Genomic DNA, 21,544 nt, shown 5'->3' with positions numbered 1-21,544 from the left:
TCTGCGCCTGTATGAATACTAGTCAGCTGGTAGTCAATCAACTGACAAATGAGCCACTGATGGTGAAGCAATAAAGCTGTTATTACCCCTAATGCAAGCTCGGCATCAGTGTTCTGCCTGAACCAATGCAGTGTTTAATTTATTTGTGGACTGAGCTTTTAAAGGATAATTCTGGTTTATGAAAACGTGATTCTTATATGATGATAATATAATAGTTTTGACCATTACTATTGGTAACGGTAATTGCTTAGATCTATCACAAGTCAATATGGCTATAAAGAAGTCAAGACATAATATAGGAAAGTAATGCGCTCCAAGGGTTGTAGTGAGGTGATTTGAAGAAGGCCTGAGGGCCGGAACGTCATCAGAATAAAAGAGATATATGCATATGAAGCCAGAGTGTGCGACACTTTTTAAAAACAAAAACCCTATCATCACCTTGACCTATCATACTTGCTCTAGTTGTGCGCTCACAGTTTACTTCTGCAATGGACCCTTATTACTGTACACCGCTACATAAATTCAGATAATCTGGCAAAGCTTCGGTTTTATTTACAACCTGTCTGGTCATCTGACTGCTCATGTTTCTTACCCAGTCAGTTTGTTGTTTCAACATCACTGTGTTTCTAAATCTTAGCAGTTATTTTAGTGTGAATCTTAACTAGGCATAAACCCCAAGTTGTAACAAGGTGGAATAATCCTAAATTATTGGCCATATACATATGACTCAGCTTTATTCAATTCAGACCTAATTATTAAAGACCATTTATTTGAATCCATCCGTACTTATGTATATTATTGCACTCGGTTTTGCTGACTAAAGCGTATCAGTTAAGTTAGTCTAATGGAATCTGAGGAACAACCCTGTGTATCACATTCATATACACTCCACTTTGTTAGGCAGAATGGTACAATCTAATGCTATCCAATACAGCAGTCCTAATATAACATTCATCTGTAGACATTCAATTCTCTGAAATTAATTCAAAACAGCAAAAACATGCAGGTGTACTTTACAGGTGTACCTACTGAGTGTAGATACTGAGACATACTGTATGTGCACTATTTTAACATTGGGTTTAAGCTAAGTACTCAGTCTAATCCCATGTTAGTTATCTTCCACAGCCAACCCAAAGCCCTATGCATGTTTATAGAGAATGCACCGCCCCCCTCCTTCAGAGTCAGTTTCTGAAGTTAAAATTAGAAAAGAAGTGTCTGAAGGTTGAGATCTCCCACCTAGGCCATCACCCACACAGCGCTTAATAAAACAGAGAATATATTTCAGAATTCTTGGATCCCTACTTCCTCTTTATACATTTTTTTAAATCGCTTGGCAAAAAGGGGAGAACATTTTTACTGTCAGTTAGTCATGTGGACATCAATATTTCCTTTCCATCAGAGATCACTGAGCTCTGACTGCAAGATGTTCCACCTGGTAGTAAATCAATGTAAGAGCAAAATGTTACAGGCAGCTATTTTTGGGGTGCAATGGATTGTAAGTCGTGTTGATATTCAATATCCACCCAGAGGGTTTAACTTGTGTTTCTGCTGGAAGGAAGCAGTTTGGCAAACTAGAGCAAAGATGAATGGAGCTAGGTCGACACATTTGTGTTTGTGTGTTGAATGCAAGACACACGCAAACATACGCACACATATATGTGTGTGTGTGTGTGTTTGCGTGTGTCTTGCATTCAACAATATATTCATTATATATATACCTATAGTTGGTGACATTTATGTCATTCAGTTGTCTTTTACATGTGGAGGTGAAGTACAAAAAGTTTTCATTTCACTCTGCTCGACTTTGACAACTTAAGGACTAACACACATCGTGACTGCAAAATATTAGTCCTGATCTGCTCAATATCAAAGAAAAAGGAGATGAGTAACAGGAGAGATGAAAGACAGACAGAAGTAACCCGGAGTGAGGAGTAGCAATCACACTGGTGTCTTTCCAGAGATCACATTTCAATCAAACAGTATCATCATTTCTGTTTTTATCTTATTTTTCTGTGAATTCGTTTTAAATTCCTGGGGGTGCAGCTTTGTTCTTTTCAAATAAGCTGTTAGTGCTGCTGACAGAAACATAAAATGCAGTACTTTCTGTGCAAAAAGGTGTAGAATAACAGGTGTATCATAGTAATAAATTAGAACTTGTCCAGAGATTCTTTTAACAAACCTAAGAAGAGTTTAACTTGGGAATAGGTTTTACAGTTTTTGGTAAAATCAGGCTTCATAATTTTTACTTAGTTGTAGTGTATAAAAAGTATCATGGCAAGTTTAAAAATCGTATAAGGACAAGTAACTCAGATATAGAACATACACTGGGACATAAAAAGGCAATGCTTCACGTCCAAAAACTGAAGAATTGATATGGCCTTTCAAGCCTCAATTGTCAGGACAGTCCTAATATTAAAGTATGAAGAAGGTGGCTGCACAGTCCAGTGACCATGAAAGCAAAGGCTTGATACCCCTTGTGTTTCAGCACAGAACAGCCAACAGCTTTGGTTCAGCTTACCTCACATGACCAGAACCCTGGGGAGGCCCAGCAACAGCACTGTGAACACGTTACAAGTGGAAGAGAGAAAGATAGAAAGAAATGCCCCAGAAAACAATAGCTCCAGTCACTGAAATACATTCAGTATGTAAATGGGTGAATAAAGCCATTCGGGTAATAGAGGAAAGGACCGTGACCAGCCAAGAGAGCATGCTTACTGTAGCACAGCAGACCCTGCATAAATACAGGTTTTTATCCACCATCAGCGGTCTGCACTCCGACACATGAAAAGGCTAATGTTTAGGGATGTGAGGCAGCCGCTGGAAAATCTGTGCCTCTCTGTCTGTGTCCTCTAATCTCTCCTTACACTTTTTATGTTCTCGTTCATCCATTCCTGTCAATCTCAGCTGCTCTTGACAGATATGATATATAGTACAGCAGAGATCTTCAACAGGGGGTCTGGGACGCTTAGGGGGTCCTCAGAGTTACTACAGGGGGGCCCCCAAGTTATTGTTTAATCTTTTTTTTTTCTTTTTTTTAAGTTAAAAAGGTAATGTGTCAGAAAATATACATAAACATGAGCCCAACATATTATTAGCAAAAATAAATTTGCCTATTTGTGATTTATTTTTTTAAATTGACACAACATTGATGACTGTAGGTAATGTAGCCACTAAGGTAGCACATCCACAGATACAGTTAAGCTGAAGGATTCACTGTGCTACATATAAATATATGAATGTCAATAATTAAAACAGCTTAGTATTGTATGCACCACAAAAAGGTACAGTATGTGTAAAGGCTTTAGGCTGCCCTACACGTTATTGTAGACCCAGTTTAATATGCAACTTCATTTTATACAATATATGTAGTAGGGTGTCGCTGCTCCATCTTCGTTTCAGTTAAGGGGTCCTTTGCTTAAAAAACATTGAAGACCCCTGACTTAAAGAATAAATAAGTATAGGAAAAACAAATCCTTTTTGAGTAAGTACTATTAAGACTGTTAGGAACACGAGATATGATACAATAGACAAAAAAAGCAGCACTGAACTGCATCTCAGGATGATGATATCTGAGCTGTCTGAATGGTTCCAAACAGAACTTGAAACCGTATTGATCTGAAATTGCATTGTGCTTAGCTGTGATTAAGGTTCTAACTATCAATAGCTTATATACCTCTGTGATTGTTTGTGTAGCAGTTAGCCAAAACTGACCTTTATGTCCGTTACCATCAATCATCCGAATTCTGCCACTACGTCAACTTTGAACCAATTCCAAAGCACTGCCACTAAATATTAAATGTTACTGCACTCAAACTAGAGGCCACAATATATTTCATAATTGTACAAATACAACACAATTTAATAAACCTTAACCTAATATGTGCAACAGGCCTTGGCAGTGTCAGTGCCTGCCAGCTGTCTGACTCGTCCATATGTCCAAAACATTAGATAAAAATCCTTGAATGACTCACAAACCTGGCACTGGCACTGCCATGGTTGAGATCTTTTTGGGATGATTCTGAAGAGTGCAACCCAGTCAAGCCTGATGAAACAACGTTACTATGTGAGCCTCAACTCGAGGGTGGAGCTCACAAACTCTGATACGGAAAAAGCTGATAATGATGGAAAAGATGTGCTGAAGCACTGCCAAGTGCAGTTTGGTGTCATGTGTTTCTGTTTATATGTCATGAACCACACCATGCAGACTTAAGCCCTCTCAGCAAGGCTCAGAGTGCCTGAGAATCACGCTGTCATAAAGCCTTCTCAGCCTGTCCCCAAACTTAAGTCACCTCTGTTTCTGTGTGTATTGTATGTGGGTTTGCTGTCACCAACTATTTGACTGTATTGCACTTTTTTGTTTGCAAGTGTTTGTGTGTTTTCCTCGTCGTTGTGTGCTTGATGGAACAAGTGTGCATTTATTATAGAGAGCTGGTGATTCCTGTATTTATAGTAATGAATAATTATACAACATCCTTCAAAAAACACAGGCGTTGGGAAAACTGGATAGTAGTTTAAGGTCAGTTCACCCAAAATTACATTAATCATATTTATAAGTAGCATTAGCCATGCAGAAAGTGTTATTTGACCAGATTGTTAGATATTTGTCTCAGAGAAGTTCCTAAGAAACTGGCCAGTCATGTCCGTAGGTTATCCTGAGTAACATGGATATTCTTTGAGCAAACAAAATTGCCATTCACTTCCACTTTGTCTATATCCATGATCTTGCACTTTCTTTGTATTGGAATTTTAAACTCTGGTGGATTTATGAGGACTATGGTTAACTGCTCCTCAGATCTCTGCAGGGTAAATGTCAGAGCATGTTTCTCTCCCATCCCAGAATGCCGTGTGGACTAGCCAGACCTTCCTCCGCAGAGCTGTGGAGGAAGGTCTTTCAATGCGAGACTAACCACTTGAAATCCAGGAGACAGATATTTTAAAAGCTGAGTTTGGATAAAAAGTATCAGTAAAATGCGTCTTTACTTGACATTTGGTAGACCCTTTAACACAGTCTGACAGCTGGATGAATGTAGCTCTCTGGTCAGAAAGAGAGATTTCTTTGCCCATGTATTGTATCAGCCATTCAGCAAGTACTATTTTTGTGTTTGGGTATTACATCAAGCAATACAAGTTATAGCACACTAGAGGCAATCAAAGATAAGGCTTTAATCTGTATTGGCTATAAGGCAAGGCTATTTCACCACTTACTCCATCACTTATTGATTTCTCGCCTTCCAGCCAGCTCCCTTGTATGGAAACATGGCTGCTGTTAACTTATTTCTGAATGTATATAATCACACACGTACAAAAAGGTCACAGCAACACTTCTATAACGCTGCTGCTATACCAACTTATTGTAAAATATTATTATAAGTTGCTGTAAATAAGCAACCAGCACGGCAGAACTGGAGGTTTGAAGTGGAAATGAATAGAAGATGTGACCTCACGTCACAGCCCCACAGATGGAACATGAACATGCTTTTCCTCTCTCGAGCCGTATGATTTATTCACATCAAGAGAGTGTGTTTGTGCATACAGTAGGTGCGTCCAAACAAGGACGTGGGAGCGAGGCTGAAGTGCTGTTTGACCTCGGCAACATAGGCTATTTATGATTGACCTCACACCCAGCATGCTGCGTGCATATATAACTTAAAGTCTGACTGTATGTGATAAATAACCAAGTTAGAAATTCATATTGTGTTTTCTTCCATCCTTGTCCTTGTCCATCGAAATCCACAGCATCACCTTTTAAAAAATAAATCTGTTTCCGTCACCTTCAGTTCACAGTGTCAGAGTACCATCTTTTCCACTTCAGCCAACCTAAGACACTTTTGAGATTTTATTTTCTTTTCTGGCACAAAAGAAAATTGCACTTACTGTAAAAAAAGCACGTGGATGAAAACTTTCTATCTCTACTCCTCTCCTCCAACCCTTTCTTCCATCATCTTCCTCCTTACATTAGAGCCCCATTATGATGCTGTGCATTTAAATAACAAAATTCATCATTTGTAACTGCCCTGCAGAACCACACATACAGTAAGAGTTTTTGGATCCAACACCCCTGAGTTACCTAAGGTTAGGAAACGATTCAGGTCATGGTTCATAGAATTGTACATTGACTGTTGGTGGGAAACAGAAAGCAAAAAGTAGGTGAGACAAGTAGGCTACTGTTTCTACCATTATAAAGCATCCTAGAAACCTCACAATTTACAAAAAGTGGCGTCTTCTTCAAAAGGGGAACTCTAATAAAGGTCAGTTTACTTGTCACTCATCCTGTAGTCTCACATTGCCAGACCTTCCTCCCTAGCGCTGTGGAGGAGGGTCTGGCTAGTCCACACAACATTCCGGGATGGAAGAAAAACATGCTCTGGTTTAATGGCATTTCTTTAAACCAATCACAATTGTCCTGGGCGGTGCTAAGCGCCGGACAGAGCCACGGTGCCGCTGCAAAATAACCTCGGGAAGGAACTTGTTTTGGGTCGAACGTGTACGTTCAAAGGTTGATTTAGTCGTGCAACAGAAAACTCAGATTGGACAGATAGTCTAGCTAGCTGTCTGGATTTACCCTGCAGAGATCTGAGGAGCAGTTAACCATAGTCCTCGGACCATTGTCCCGAAAAGAAGGACATCTGACAACTGAGCATTCCCAGAAGTGGAACGTCGGGGATATAGACTACTCATCCTGTGAAAAAACGGTTGCATAATTTCACAAAATAATCTCAACCCAGGTTCCAATACCACACACCAGTACTGTGTTGAACTTTAGACATTTGATAACAACTGTTGTCTACTAATGAAGACTGAGAGATGCTGATGAAAAAAGATTATTCTGCCAGACTATTAATTCGAAGCTCAGAAATGCACTTGATGCACAACAGTTGTATATTGTTGTTTGTGTGGCTCTGCAGAGAGCTCTCTACATCTGAGAAATTAACCCTTCTGGGTTTAGGATATCTCAGCTGGGGCTTGGAGTCTCAAAAAAACTAGGGCGTTAAGTTGGAAACATAGTTTGAGACATTTATCAGGCAGGAAGGGTCTAATGAAAAGATGCTAGAGGTTGCATTATGGGAAACGTTTTTGGAGCTTGACCCATAAATAAAAATGTAGAATATCTCGGCTTCTTCTGCTCCGGTTTTGACCTCTTTTTAAATTATTAAGACTATTGTGAGTCCCCTCTTTATGGAAGTGCAATATAAAATATAAATATTGCTGGAGTACTCCTTTAAAGTGATCACTCTCTCAGTGATGTATATATTTGGTAACTTAATAAAGGAAGATGCCATATACAGTGAAAGGAGAGCAGCAAAAAAAAACAGAAAGAAGGAGCTATGTTTTAAAGTCCGAATGATGTAAATAAAGTCAGACGTGGCCCTAATCCTCGTCCGTATCAGTCTTAGGTATCAGCCACTATTCTGAATGTACACCAGAAAAATCAGTATCAAGATGCTACAAGATCCTGAATCCAGATCTCATTCCTCCTTATGTTGTTTATATTTCCCCATCCTGTCTGTCTCCCTGCCTACCCTGCAACCGACCTCAGTGTGCTGCCGTAGGACAGCCCCTCGCTCCCTCTAATGATATAATTATAGCCAGTGAGCTAATGTGATGACTCAGGCTGATAAGCGGCTGCAAAACAACGCTGGCCCCAAACATAACTCCGATAGATGGAGGCAGTGGTGGAAGAAATATATAGATCCTTTACTTAAGTAAAAGTACTAATACCACACTGTAAAAAAAACAAGTATTCTGTTACAAGTAAAAGTCCTGCATTGAAAATAAAAGTATGTAAGTATCGTCAGGAAAATGTACTTAGAAGTATTAAAAGTAAATGTACTCAATGCAGAAAAATCCTCATTTTTGAAACTGGAAACAGGCAAAACAGTTCTGTTAATTAACTAAGTGTTTAGTTGCCTTATCATTTCAGCTGTACTTGTAGACCTGTATATTGTTAGGTAGTTTTATTTATAATAAAACATCTTATTTTATAACCTACATGTGCTTGTGCGCAAAAATCTCAATTTGTAAAGTAGAAGTAACTAAAGCTGCCAGATTAATGTAGTGGAGTACAAAGTACAATATTTCTCTCTGACATGTAGTGGAGTCGAAGTAGGAAGTGGCATTAAAAGAAAAGACTCAAGTAAAGTAAAAGTACCTCAAATGTGTACTAAGTACAGTACTTGAGTAAATGAACTTAGATACATTCCACCACTGCATGGAGGGAGACAAAAATAAAAAGGAGAGAGAAAGATGCACTGACAATGCACTAATAGACTCTGTGACATCAGTTATTTCGAGGATTATGTATGACATACTGCATGTATGATTGGTTATGCAATATCTGTGTGGGCATCAGTAGCTTAAAGGCTACAGCAGTAAGCTTGTGCTGAGAGCTCCCTGGTTTGAATTCCCAGACAGGCTTTAAAATCTTGATGTGGTTGTGAATTAGTTACACTCTTCCTCGTTGACTGCTGTCAGGATGCCCTTGAGCAAGATGCAGTGGCTGCAGTTGTGTTGCTCTGTAGAAGGAGAAGAAGAAGGTTATGGTTGTATTCTGCAGACCACAGCAGCGATTTTCTGAGCTTACGCACCGAGAAAGAAGCTGTAAAGAACTTTATCTTTTTTCTACTGAAGTGGCCGTTCAAACCCATCCGCAGTAAAAATTTGTCTCAATCACCTCAATGTAAAACCCCAACACCTTGTGTCATCTCTGTGCTTTTCCAAGGTCTGAGCCTCGCTAAATAAAACTTGATTGATCGCCTATTAATGTATCTGAAGGCAACTATGATTTACTTGTTCGTAGCCAACAAGACAGCTTCCATTTTTCTCCACTAATGGCGTCCGTCCGCGCCATAACTCTTCTTCTCTTCGTGTATTCAAGCTCCATTACGTGTGGCATCCATTTCAAAAGCAGTCGGCGTCTATTGGACCATTACTCGATGTTGTAGAGCTGATAAAATGAGCTGAAAAGGCTGTGCGGTAACTAAGAATAGCAGGTGTTGCTGGAGAATTGGTAATAGCTGTTTGTGTATTGTAAATGGGCTTAGAGTTTTTATTTTATTTCAGTTTGGTTTATTTATCACAAGAGTAATTACACTTGTACGGGAAAGGATCTGCAAGGCAGATACAAAAAAGCTCCAGAGAGCTGTTGCGCCGCAACTGGTTGTTTGATGATTTGAAATGGCTGTTTGGGTGCTGTAAATAATGATGTTAGAAATTAAAAGTGGGTAAGTACAAATCTCAAAAGTGTTTAATTCTGTAATACGGTGCGATATCTGTATAGAATTAATTTAGTATTAACTCCGTCTCTGTGAATATTGACTGTGAGGTCTCGGCAGAAATACACACACTCACACACACTCCCTGTTTTTCCCTTTCGTCTATGTCTCTCTCACACACATGCTGACAGATGAGTATGTGATCTATGACTTGAATATCCGAAACGTGTGTTGTTCAAACATCAATGTGACGCCTTGCTCTGTTTTGTGCCCCCACAGAGAGCAAAGAGGTGTACAAGAGACAGGTGCTGTCAATCACATCCATCGCTATGGCGATCAGCCTCCTGGGAACCCTGTGCATGGCCCTCTACTGCCGCAACAAGTGAGAAGATAAACACACAAAAACATGTGTATACTGTAGATATTAATTCCCTGTTTGTATGTAGTGTGTCAATTAACAGTTTTGAATGCAGCTGGTATTGATTTTCAAGACATATAGTTTGTTGAACACGTTCCGGTTTCACTCAATCTACAGTCCAGTAGTTGTCCATCACTCCTATTGATAATGTTGACATTGGGCTCACCAAGTTAATTGTGAAGGGGAATATGGTGACAATGCTACAACAAATCAGACACTCCTATCCATTTTATACAAACGGCCAACAAACACAGCAAAATATTATTTGTCGATGTGTTCACACACTTTTACTTGTGACATTTTAGGTGTTGGCTACATGTTACAAAGATGACTGGTCTGAGTTAGGGCTAAGTTTGGGTTAAGGTAATGGGGAAACACAAATTGATATGCAAACTGACTTTGACACGACAACAGCAAGGCGCACGCACGCGCACACACACACACACACACACACACACACACACACACACAAAGTTAACAGACTTTAATTGGACATTTTCACCCAACTCGTAGATGGATTCCATTTTTCCAGCCATGAACAAATGTGACCTATGGAATTATTCTCATGAATCGATGGCAGATAAATTAAATGCAGTGACATGTAATTTCATCCCAACCATCAGTTTTCTTGCTTTCATTTGATCTGAAAGTTGCTCCAAGGATTTACAAACTTTCAAACTTACTTTATTAATAATATGTGTGGCAAAATCTGCCATAAGTCCTGAAGTAAGCAAAATGGGACAATATTTGGTGATAAGCTCAGTTGGGTGTGGGCAGACAAAATGCCCCAAGGAGACATTTTGTTAATTTAGTGAAAGCTGATGGAACATGTTGAGGCATCAAACATCTTGAATGAAATCCCAGACTGGGTATTTGCAACAATTTGTAAATCTCATTATGTGCACACACACATATTCATATCCCATTATAACCCAAAGGTCAGCTCGTGTGGCTCTTGCTCTCTCTCCATCTTTTCTTTCTGTCCTTCTCTCCCTATCAGCATATTTGTGCAGTGCATGACCTGTGTGTGCACATTAAATGGCATATGAATGGCCTACATCCGTTCCTGGCTGCGAGAACTTTGCATAGCTTGCCAGGAGAGATTCTATATTCTCAACAGGATGGGTGAAACATGCAGTATGTAACGGCAGTCTGTCATTGAGAGTGTATGGACCGTGGAGCAGGCTGTGATAGATGGCACTGTAATTCCATAGGCTTCCCTCTGTAATATAATGGTGTGAGTGAGTGAGCAGCCTGACAACTAGATAATCGGATAAAGGCATGATGGACAGGCACTTTCAATGAATCCGTAATTGAGTCAGGAAACTACCCTGCTCAATGGAGAAGATGCATACAGATTGGGAAGTGTTCATGCAAATCTGAGTGACCTGAATACAGATAATGTCAAAGGTTTTCTTACACTGTGAAAATAAAGAGCCAGACAAAGATACAGCTGAATGAAAGACAAATGATTCTTCAACATATTGCTGTCGTCATTGCTCTCCAAAGGGCGACATGCAGTGTGAATGAATTTAGAGAGTGACATATTTTCTCCTTTGTGTCTCTCCTCCGACACCTTCACAATGACGTTAAAGTGCTGGCTTTGAGCTTTCTTTAAACCTACATTGTGTAATTTTTGTGATGGCCGCCATGTAGCGCCTCCATCGTTAAAATACATTAGCCAAAGAGGGACATACCTCCGCATTTCGCCCTCTTACACCTAGTGGCACCGTGACGAATGCCAAGGGGAGATTACTCGCCAGGGAAGCGAAAAAGAGAATTAAAACGAAAACGCGACTGGCAAAGCAACAAGACCAAAGTTAATATTAGAGTGGCTAGAACAGCTGCGTGTAAACGATGGAGATACTAAGAGCTAATTTCGGATTTGGCCACCGTAGAAGTTAAAACGTGCTCGGAATGGGAAGGGCTAGAAAGTAATATTCAGTTGGTTGTCATATACAATTTCACCGCTAGATGGGAGAAATTCTGACACAATGTAGCTTTAAGTGTGTTTTAGGGTGTTGACTCATATCTGTTTTTATACATAGTCCCCCAATTTTAGGACACAGCAGCAAGACAATGATCTTAAACATGCAGACAAGTCAACCAAAGAGGTTTAGGGCCAGAAAGGTGAAATTTTCTTGATTGTCCAAGTCTGTCACTTCACCTCGATCCAACTGTTTGTGTGTTTCACTTTCTGAAGACCAGACTGACGGCAAAAAGCTGCAGTAAAGACCTGGCTTAGCATCAGAAGGATGTACTCAGAATGAGTAGTTTATTGTCTCCACAATAAAGTTAGATGAGCAATACACATGGTGCCGTCAGCCAACCTTGCTCACTCACTTTCAGTTCTACACAGCGTAGCTGTTTATTCTGGCTCTCTGATTGGTTGCACGGTATGTCAGTCTACCTGTATTACCCAATACCTTGACAGGCAGGAAGGGGGATGAGCACAACGGCACTGTGTTATCATGAATCCCTAGGCTTTTCTTAAGCACGTTGACAGTGTTAGTGTATTTACTCTCACTGCCAGAGTGGGGAGACAAACGTTTCACACTCCAGCTGTAACGTTAGCAACACAAAAATAAAAAATATATATAATCAAGATTGTTCACAAGTCTCAAATGTCAAGATATTTTGAGGACAGGTCTGAAATCTAGAGGATGAGTCTCAAGTCAGGTCTCAAATCACTGTGTGTGTAGTCTATATCCACTACGTTCCACTTCCGGGACTGCGCCGGTGCCGCCGGAAATTCTTCCGGATCTCCCTCATTTTCGGCCAGATGTCTGTTACCTTCCGCTTTCTTTGTATTGGAATTTTAAACTTAAGTGGATTTATGAGGATTATGGTTAACTGCTCATCAGATCTCTGCAGAGTAATTCCAGACAGCAACAACTTTTGAATGTACACGTTCGACCAAAACATCGCTCCGTCCGGCGCTTAGCGCCGCCTAAGACGATTGTGATTGGTTTAAAGAAATGCCAATAAACCAGAGCATGTTTTTCTCCCATACCGGAATGTTGTGTGGACTAGCCAGACCTTCCTCCACAGCGCTGTGGAGGTACAGTAGGTGTGGCAATGTGAGACTACCGTGTGTGCGACGTGCAACTCAAGTCCAAGTCGCAAACTCAAGTTCCAATCTCTGCTGTGTAGTTTAAGGGAGTTAAGATGGCAACTCAAACATCCCTGTTTTGTGTGGTTGAGGACCTTTGTTGGATCTCTCTCCCTCATTCCCTGTCGTTTTACTGGCACTATCTAATAAAGCCACATAATCCCCAACAAGTATAATTTAAAGACAGTGTGATGTGTAGCATAATTAACTTTAATTAAACGGGGTAACAAAGGAGATGTTACATGAGATTGAGCTTTCTGCCAAATACAACGTGGTAATTAGCTGTAGATACAGGAGATCAGGTTGGTTAGAAAAAGTTGGGGATGTTAGAGGCTTTACTGACATTCAAGTCTGATGTTATTTTTGTGCAGCAAAAGCATATGCTTCTATCATAAAGAGCAGGCATAACTTTTTTCATGCTGAAGCATCAAATAGACAAACAGATTGTGCAAAGGCTTTTGAAAAGATAATGGACTTTTTATATTAAGTGAACACTGTTCCAAAAATAGTGTGTACCAAATGGCACACCCTTCTTCTGAGAAAATCTAATTAAAGTGACATGGAGGTGGAGAGGAATAGGAGCTTACCATGAGGCTGTTGTGTAAACTCTGCATTATATCGCTGTCACTCAGCAGAGAATCTCCGAGACCGGAACCGTAAAGGCTTCACCGGCTGTATCTGATAATGAGCATACCTCCGCCTCAGCACAACAAAGTGGTGATAAAAGGGTTTAGTGCAGTCAGTGTAATTGCACAAGCTTGGGTAACTGGTGTCGTAATAATTAAGAGCATGTGATGTACACTGGTCAGAAACACAAACCAGAAGAGTCTCTTTCAGATGAATGAAAGAAATCCGATTACAACCCTCAGAGTACAACATGTATCTCTAAACATCTTGTCATGATTCAGGTCTGCTGCTGTGTACTGTAAGATTAGGGCCAAGCTCATTAGTTTTCCAGTCAATGACTTCAATCCTTTAGTGTCTTTGCACTACATATTACAAAGCATTCTCAGCCACTTTAATAAAAACACATCTGAGGAATGAAGAGTCCAGACTCAAATTCTCAACTCAATTATCAAAGTATTTTACTGCTGAAGGAGAAAAGGAGTAGTATAGATGGAAAGCTCCTTTGGTCAATAGCTCACTTTATTCCCCTTCTTTATCCTCAATGGCATGAGACTGGTAGAATGCAATACTCTTTAGCATCTGACTCATTTTTAAAAAGTATGTTGGTGGATGAGTGAAAATAGCAGCTGCTCCACAGAGTCCTTCATAAGAATGACACATGATATTTAGATATTTAGAAAAGTAAAGAAGGATAAAGGCCCAATCATTTAGTCTTTGAACTTAGTTGTGTGTTAATGTAGAAAATTAAAGTAAATATTGTATTCTGTAATGTATCATTTAGGCTTGCTTTCAACTGTATCTAAGTGTTTGAAGTTTCTGGAAACTATTGGAATCACTAATGGAGCCAACTGGCCTGAGTGAGGATGCTACTTGGATTTGGTGTACTTGGACCAGCGAATGTTTTCTTTAATCCTTATACTTTTGTACAGTTTTGCAACTCAAAGCCAGTGTTACCCCAACACCCCTAATTTAGCTGACAGTGGTCAAAGCTCTCCTGAAATACATTTCACTTCTGCATCATCTTTTTTTATTTTTCTCTTCAGGAGGCGCAGAGAGAAGCTCCAGGCACACCTTAAGGAAAGTCGCACTTTGAAAAACTACACTGCTAATTCCCTCAATGCCCTGGATGCCAAGATGAGGGCCCCGAACACGAACCTGCAAATGCATGAGGTGACTACTGCAGTTTTCCTTTTTTCCATCTTGACTTTGTGTCGCTGCCTTCTATAAGGACACCCATACTCTATATGTACATACACCTGGAAAACATATTAATGTGTGTAAGTCAGGGTGCTCCAATTCAGTTTCTTTAAAGACTGGATGTATGAACTGATGTCTAGAAGACAGCATAACTTGGCTTATATTAACTTGAACCTCTTATGGTTAAGAATCAGAAAGACTGCAAACAGTCAACATGTGATATATGGTAGCAGTGGCCCTGAAGAGATAATCACAAATCAGACATATACAGTACATATTACACCTCAGAGTATTAGCGTCTACCATTGAGTTCATCTCCCCGTGCAGTTCTTTGGTGCTTATGAATCAGCTTGTGTTCCTGTCACCACCTGGCCACTTGCATCAGCCTCACAGGTCTTTGAGTGAGCAATCGTTCAGTGGTTTGGGAGCACGGTGCTGGCCAGCGATGTCATTCATCATCTTCTCAGCGCTCTTTGTCATAGCATCTCTCCCAGATGTGCGTTTCTGTCATAGTAGCTGGCATGGAAAACATTACATTCATTTGAATGTCAGTCAAATCCACAACTTCCATTGCCTTGGGGGAGTGTATGTATGCATTTGTGCACCATTGGGCATGAATTAGCTTTAACCATTTTTACATGTTTGTTATATAAGTTACCTATGTAATCTACATAGGTTTGACATGAAGCTTTATTGGATAAAATGAATGCTTCCTCCAAGGGCATGATTTAAATTTACAATGAGGCAAAGCACATGTACTGTATACGTCAGGGCTCTCAATCCATCATGAATACATTAACATACACAAGGTGGAAAAATCTCTGCGTGGGAGAAGCACAGACAGTTGTATCCTGCATGTGAGACATAGTTTGCATAAAGTAGAGATAATTACAATTAACACTGGCAGTTCACGATACAGCTGACAAGTCAGACCTTGGCCTATTATGCCTGATTTGGCCTTAGGCCCAATCAACATAAAAGCAAAAACTAGATTGTCTTCTGAAGCAAAACATCTGCATTGGTCATTTGACAAAACAGCTTAAAACAAAATACATGTGGCATTCTTAAAGTTTGGTGGAAAGTCAGACGGAGGAGGTCAAGATGACACAGAGGACCATGCCTCCCTTTCCATCTGCTACCAACAGTCAACACTAGTTCCTTATGAAGGCAATCTCTTATCTCATCCAGACCTTATCCAGAAGTTTTGGTGCTTCCACTTATCCAGACCTTAAAGCAGTAGTTTGACATGAAATTATGCTATGCTAAACTGGACGGCAATTCAGCCCTGTCTCCTTAAAATTACGTTTCCATACAACTAAACTGCATTTTCCATCTCAATCGCTCAAATTAAGGTTTGTTTCTGGCATTAATAATCACAGTCTGCGTAGAGAGGAGGTCGGAATGGACGGATAGTTCAAACAAACAGGACTTTCACCCAGGAGACCTCTGTCCTGTGTGAAACCAAAAGTTAACATTGACTTATTTTAACTTACATAACGTACTTAGCTTACTTAACAAAAGTAGTTTCATTTCAACAACGTTAACCATGTATTTGAAGCTTTAGTGAGTAACTTTTTTATAGTAATGAACGGCCGTTACATTCAAACCATTGCCAAATGACTAATTAAGACTATCCACAAAACTCTCTGTATTTCTCAGTATGGCTATGTTTAGAAATTGGTGTCGTCTGGCGACTTTTGTGCGCAGAAGCTTTGAGTAAAGATAACTATCTCTTCTGAAGAGTCCATCATTTTTTTTATCCTCCGTGTCCTCCTTGGCTACTAGCAACTGCATGGAGGAGGGGTGAAGGTGGTGTGCGATCACAGTAGGCTTGTGTCATGTGGATGAGCCTACAGTGTTGTTGTCATTACTTAGAATTCCTCATGGTAGGGACAGAAACTACGCACTGTAGCTTTAAAACTGTGACCATTTCACATCGTGCGTCTGTCACTGGTACAAGGACATCCGGGAAAAAATATGTTTCCCTTGAAATGTAATTAATGCAGTTTAGTTGTATGGGAACATATTTTTTAGATTGCCAATTCAATATTGTTACATCATATAGTTATACCTTTTTTACAAGCATCATGATCCAGCTTTCTGATGCACATGTTGACCTTATTTCACCGAGAGGCTGGTCAACAAATGCTTATGGAGTGCAGGCATAAGGCAACAATATACTGTAGAAAATGATTAGAAACCTAACTTGTATCAACAGGTCAAATAAGTAAATGTGTCTGAATGGAGGAGGACTGCACACAGAGGGCCTGTCGACTTTAATCTTATAATATCTTAATATATATTATTATATATCTTATATATCTTCTCAAAGCTTATAGACTTTGAAACACAAGGACATTCTTGCCTGAGGATCTAGAGTTTCAGTTCACAAAGGGTTCAGATAAAATATAGCTTGGAGACAGAGCTAACCAAAGCTTGAAAGTAATCTATAAAATCTGGAGTTTGTGAAGTCGGTGTGTCAGGTGTGCCACCACATATTACCCTCAAGCTGAGTACTCTGCCAAGGACCAACTGGCTTCCCAAGTGTACATGAACATCAAGGGAATGGCAGCGATTCTACCTTTTTCATGAATTTAGATCTTGTGTTGTTCAACCATTAGAAGTGCATCATATTACGTTTCAGTTTCAACCTAAATGTCAAAGTAATGAGGAATAAATGAGAGATTTATTATGCACATACAAACCATTAAACTAATGTGCACATGCAAATTGATTAATGTATATTTATCAACCTGGCAGGTCTATTTTATGGACTAAGACCAATCACATCATGTTCTTCTTCATCATTATTATTCTACCTCCGTTTTTCATTGTAGACACTCAACTGCATGTGCAGACTTTCAACTTGAAACTCTATTCAAATCTTCAAATGTTTAGCCCTTTTAGGACATTATAGCTGTTACTTTTCACTGCAATATCTTTCATATTTTTCCTAATCTTTTTTTTTAAACTTTTCTTATAATGGACGTCAGAGGGAGGAATGTTCAAAACTACTGCCCTTTAAACTCCTTCTTTCAGCTATAGAGCTCCATTCAAACTTTAAATGGGTCACTGGACTTTATCATTTCATTTCAGCTGTGTGATATCTTTTTGGTACTTTCTGAGAAATCACAGTTTAGGTTTTTTTGTAGATAGTGCTTCTTTTAGAGACTTTATAATGGATGTGAATTTGGCCAGCTAACATTCTGAACAAATAATATAAAATTAATCAGTTTTGTTTAAAATACTGGTGTGAACGGTTTTAATATTGCATGTGTATGATAAGAATAATATGTATGATAATTATTATTCTGTTATTTTGCGTATTAATGATGGAAAGATGCATAGAAAAGAAACAGTAGACTATAATTTACAATAATAAACAATTGAATCAAACAATAAAATCACATTATACCGAAACATAATAAAAACTATTTAAAAGTAGTCTTTTGCCTCTTATTTTGCAAATTGCTCTATTAGCACTGGCTCGTGAATTACTGATTATTGTTTACTGACTCAGAATGTAATGTTGAGGGGAAAACCAGGCTGATCTTCAGTGTATAAATGTTGCTTTTGAATCTTGTTTTATTTTTTGTAATTTCTACCAGAGCCTTTGGGGAACTTCCATGCAAATGAATTGCATGTGTTTATTTTGCCTACGCACCCAGACTCACATTGATTTCTGTCTGCAGGCAATCAATTACCCAAATTCCCGAACAAAGAGCAACAAGCACGGGGTTAGTGGTGTTTTAGGAGCATGCACAGTGTCATACACAGCGGGATGTCACCGCTGTATTTCTTTCACTCTTTGTTACATTTTCTGTCGCATGTCTTCACCACAATTAAATCCGGATTTAACTTTTTCTTATCTAACTTTAACAGGGATTTTGATTTATTTTGATGCGTTCAAGCACATGTGCGTGTAGATCAACATCCCATATTATCGGGTAGGTCATGAGAAAGGCAGCAGAACTATCCAGCAGTGGCCTGTTGTAGAAAATGAGCTCTTCTGATTAGCACCGCAGGGGCCTTTGTTGGAAGTATTTGATTAAGCAGTGAAGTGAAGAGCAGCTCTGAGTGAGCCAATCTTTCTCTATCAATCAGGTTTTACCACCCTATCATGAATTGCACAGGTGCTCCGCAGAGTCTGTCTGTCATTGCCACATGATTGAAACTGCTCTGTCTCTATCATGAACAAGACAATTCAGAGTTTCCTCTGATAAGCTTAGATCTGAGACTGTGTGTGTGTGTGTGTGTGTGTGTGTGTGTGTGTGTGTGTGTGTGTGTGTGTGTGTGTGTGTGTGTGTGTGTGCTGTAAAGCTATTATTGATGGTGGCATCTCTGCACAAATCATAAAAAACATCTCCTGCTTCCCTCTGGATGGTCTGTCAGTGCAAAAAAAAACTCAGAGGCATAAAGTACATGCTAGTCCCTATCTCAGAGATTAAAACATCCATTACAATACACAAACACACAAATACATCTATAACATGTGCTCCCTTTGCACCATAAATGTCCGGACTCGGCATGAAGTCCCTGTCAAAGCAGTGATTACTCTTTTTTTTCTCAGTTGTATCTGCGTGTGTTTATGGAGATAGAGAGCAGATTTTCTTTGCCTGCAGCTATGCGAGAAAACATAACATTTATATTGGTGACCTCAGTATTTTTGTATGACACGTGCACACAGTTTCCGGTTTTTCCTTGAACAGTCTTTCTAAAGGCTAGATCTATTTTCAGACTGAAACATAAGGGACACTGAACCACAGAGTGTCAGCGTTAACAGATTGAAGGCCCTTTTTCCTTCTTCCAACACAGACTGATTCCACCTTAGTACAGAACGAGCACTATTTGAACACATACGGTCAGCTCTTGTTTCTTATGAGGTAAAACCAGTCCCATTTTGTGTGGGAAAAAGTGCAACTCAGTCACTCACTCTGAGTTCCTCATGAACCTGCCTTCTAATCATCTACCCTGCCTCGGTGGAGGTGGTTATATACAGTATGAATAAAAGATAAGAAAGATAGCATGTATGTCGTGGTTTTATAAATAACAAATCCTTCAAACATTTGAGTGGTCACATAAGCAAAGCAGAAACAATGACGCTAATGAGGCTGGTGTCCTGCAGAGGGAAAAGGGATTGCGTCAGTGACAACCTTGTTAGTCAGACATCAAACTCAGAACTTTGTCGAAAGACATCAAAAAACACTTTGTGCACAAAAATAGGTCCCTCTTACCTTATGTTACAAAAGTCGAGACGATGCTGAGATAATGCTGAGAGAGAAAACTGTCACTGCCAGATGCATACCACAGATTTTCACAGGTTTGTGTAGTAGATAAGAAAGCAAACCAGCACCTGTCTCCTTGCATCTGTTAGGCTTTTAGAGATTAAAACCTAAAACACTGTTCTTGTGTTGTCCTGTGTTCCTTCTAGTTCACAGCAGATCTTTACTGCTGTGTAACTGAGGGAGTGCGCCTTGTCAGCCAACTGATTGTGCAGAACAAAGAACAAGACCTGTTTTTTCATTGCATATTTGTCTCTCCAGTAATGGGGACCAACATGAAGACCAACATGAAGAGAGTTAAAAGGGAGAACCTGGGACTTACATAGTAGCATGGTAGTGCTGGTTTAGATATCCTGTCTTGAAAAATGCAAAGAGAGAGAGGGACAAAGGATGGATCATTGTAGATGAGAATGAAATTCAAGTGGGGCGGAAGCAATAAAGAGGAAGATATAGAGCAGTATTATAGAAAGAATGCATTTCTGAACTAAATGAAGGCCATGTGATAAATTTGGTCAGATATCGCCATAGTGACGTATGGACTCTGCTCAAAATAGACAAGACTAGCCATGACATTTGTTAAGAGTACAGAAGAATGTGAACTTCTAGAACTTTAATATTACAAGCCAAATGATAGTTTTGTTGCAGGAGTGAGGTGCTCGTGTGTAATGTGAAAAGCTATCTTTCCTTAAACATATTGGCTTTTCTTGCGATACGTAATTCTCCATCTCTGTACATGTTTAACCCTCCTGTTGTCCTCGGATCAAATTTGACCCATTTTCAAAAAGTTTCTATATCAGAAATATATCCCAAATATCAGATACCAAATTGTGTCAAAAAAAATAACGTGGATGGTTCCATACAATGCTCCTCACAGGTAAAATAAATGATCAGTTCACTACTTTCATTGAATTTGGGTTTTATTCAATTATTGCATCTAAAATTATTGCATCTAAAAAAGAACTGATACAAGAACGTTGAAAAAAGTGACCAAAATATTGGAAAAAGCTTTAAAAATGTGGGGAGAAGACAAAACAAAGCGCAGAAAAAAAATCAACAAAACAATCGAAAAAAAGTGACAAAAACACATCTGGAAAGCTTCCAAAATATTGGGAAAAGTGACAAAAATGTAAAAAAAGAAGAAAAAAATTGACAAAAACTTTGGGAAAAGCAACAAAAGTGTCCAAAAAAAGACGACCAAAACGTTGGGAAAAAGTTTTTATTTCAAATGTTGACCCAGAAAAACTAAAAGTTGCATGGTCGACGGGAAGGCAACACAAGGGTTAAATTCTCCATTTTATCTAGATTTTTCTTTATTCCACTGTACAATTACATCGTACGTACTGAGAACTTAATTGCATAGATCTGCTGATCAATGTTCCCACTGTGATGAACCCAGGCATTGGAAGGGCTTATTAATCATTCATTTCATGGCATTTCTGTCTTTTTCGACGATGAGACGTATAGAAGAGATCTGACAGAGAGATGGGTTGATATGCAAATGATGTGTATGTATACATTGCAATAAAGGCTGTTATCACAAAATCAATTTTTAAATGTTTCATATAATTTAAGGATCCTCAGCTCTTAGGCACAGTGTTATTAGTAATATTTTGAGTTATTTAACCATTATTGTTTTGCAGTTCCAACTGTATAAATTGCACCCAAGTTTTTTGGCTTAAAGGCGCAGTAGGTAAGC

The 21,544-nt window shown here is 39.3% G+C and overlaps 1 protein-coding gene across 2 annotated transcripts in view; it reads left to right on the top strand.

The window, feature by feature from the left end:
* LOC116061637 (pro-neuregulin-3, membrane-bound isoform) overlaps window positions 1–21,544 on the top strand; it is a 410,047-nt gene that overhangs the window by 375,265 nt on the left and 13,238 nt on the right. For both annotated transcript variants that reach the window (XM_035992124.1, XM_031315948.2), the window contains 2 exons: window positions 9,492–9,594; window positions 14,413–14,539. In XM_035992124.1, the coding sequence (XP_035848017.1) occupies window positions 9,492–9,594; window positions 14,413–14,539 (230 nt within the window). The remainder of the gene's footprint in view (window positions 1–9,491; window positions 9,595–14,412; window positions 14,540–21,544) is intronic.

This window comes from Sander lucioperca, chromosome 15 (assembly GCF_008315115.2).
Source record: "Sander lucioperca isolate FBNREF2018 chromosome 15, SLUC_FBN_1.2, whole genome shotgun sequence".
NCBI classification, from domain to species: domain Eukaryota; kingdom Metazoa; phylum Chordata; class Actinopteri; order Perciformes; family Percidae; genus Sander; species Sander lucioperca.
This window is presented reverse-complemented; position numbering and strand designations above follow the sequence as displayed.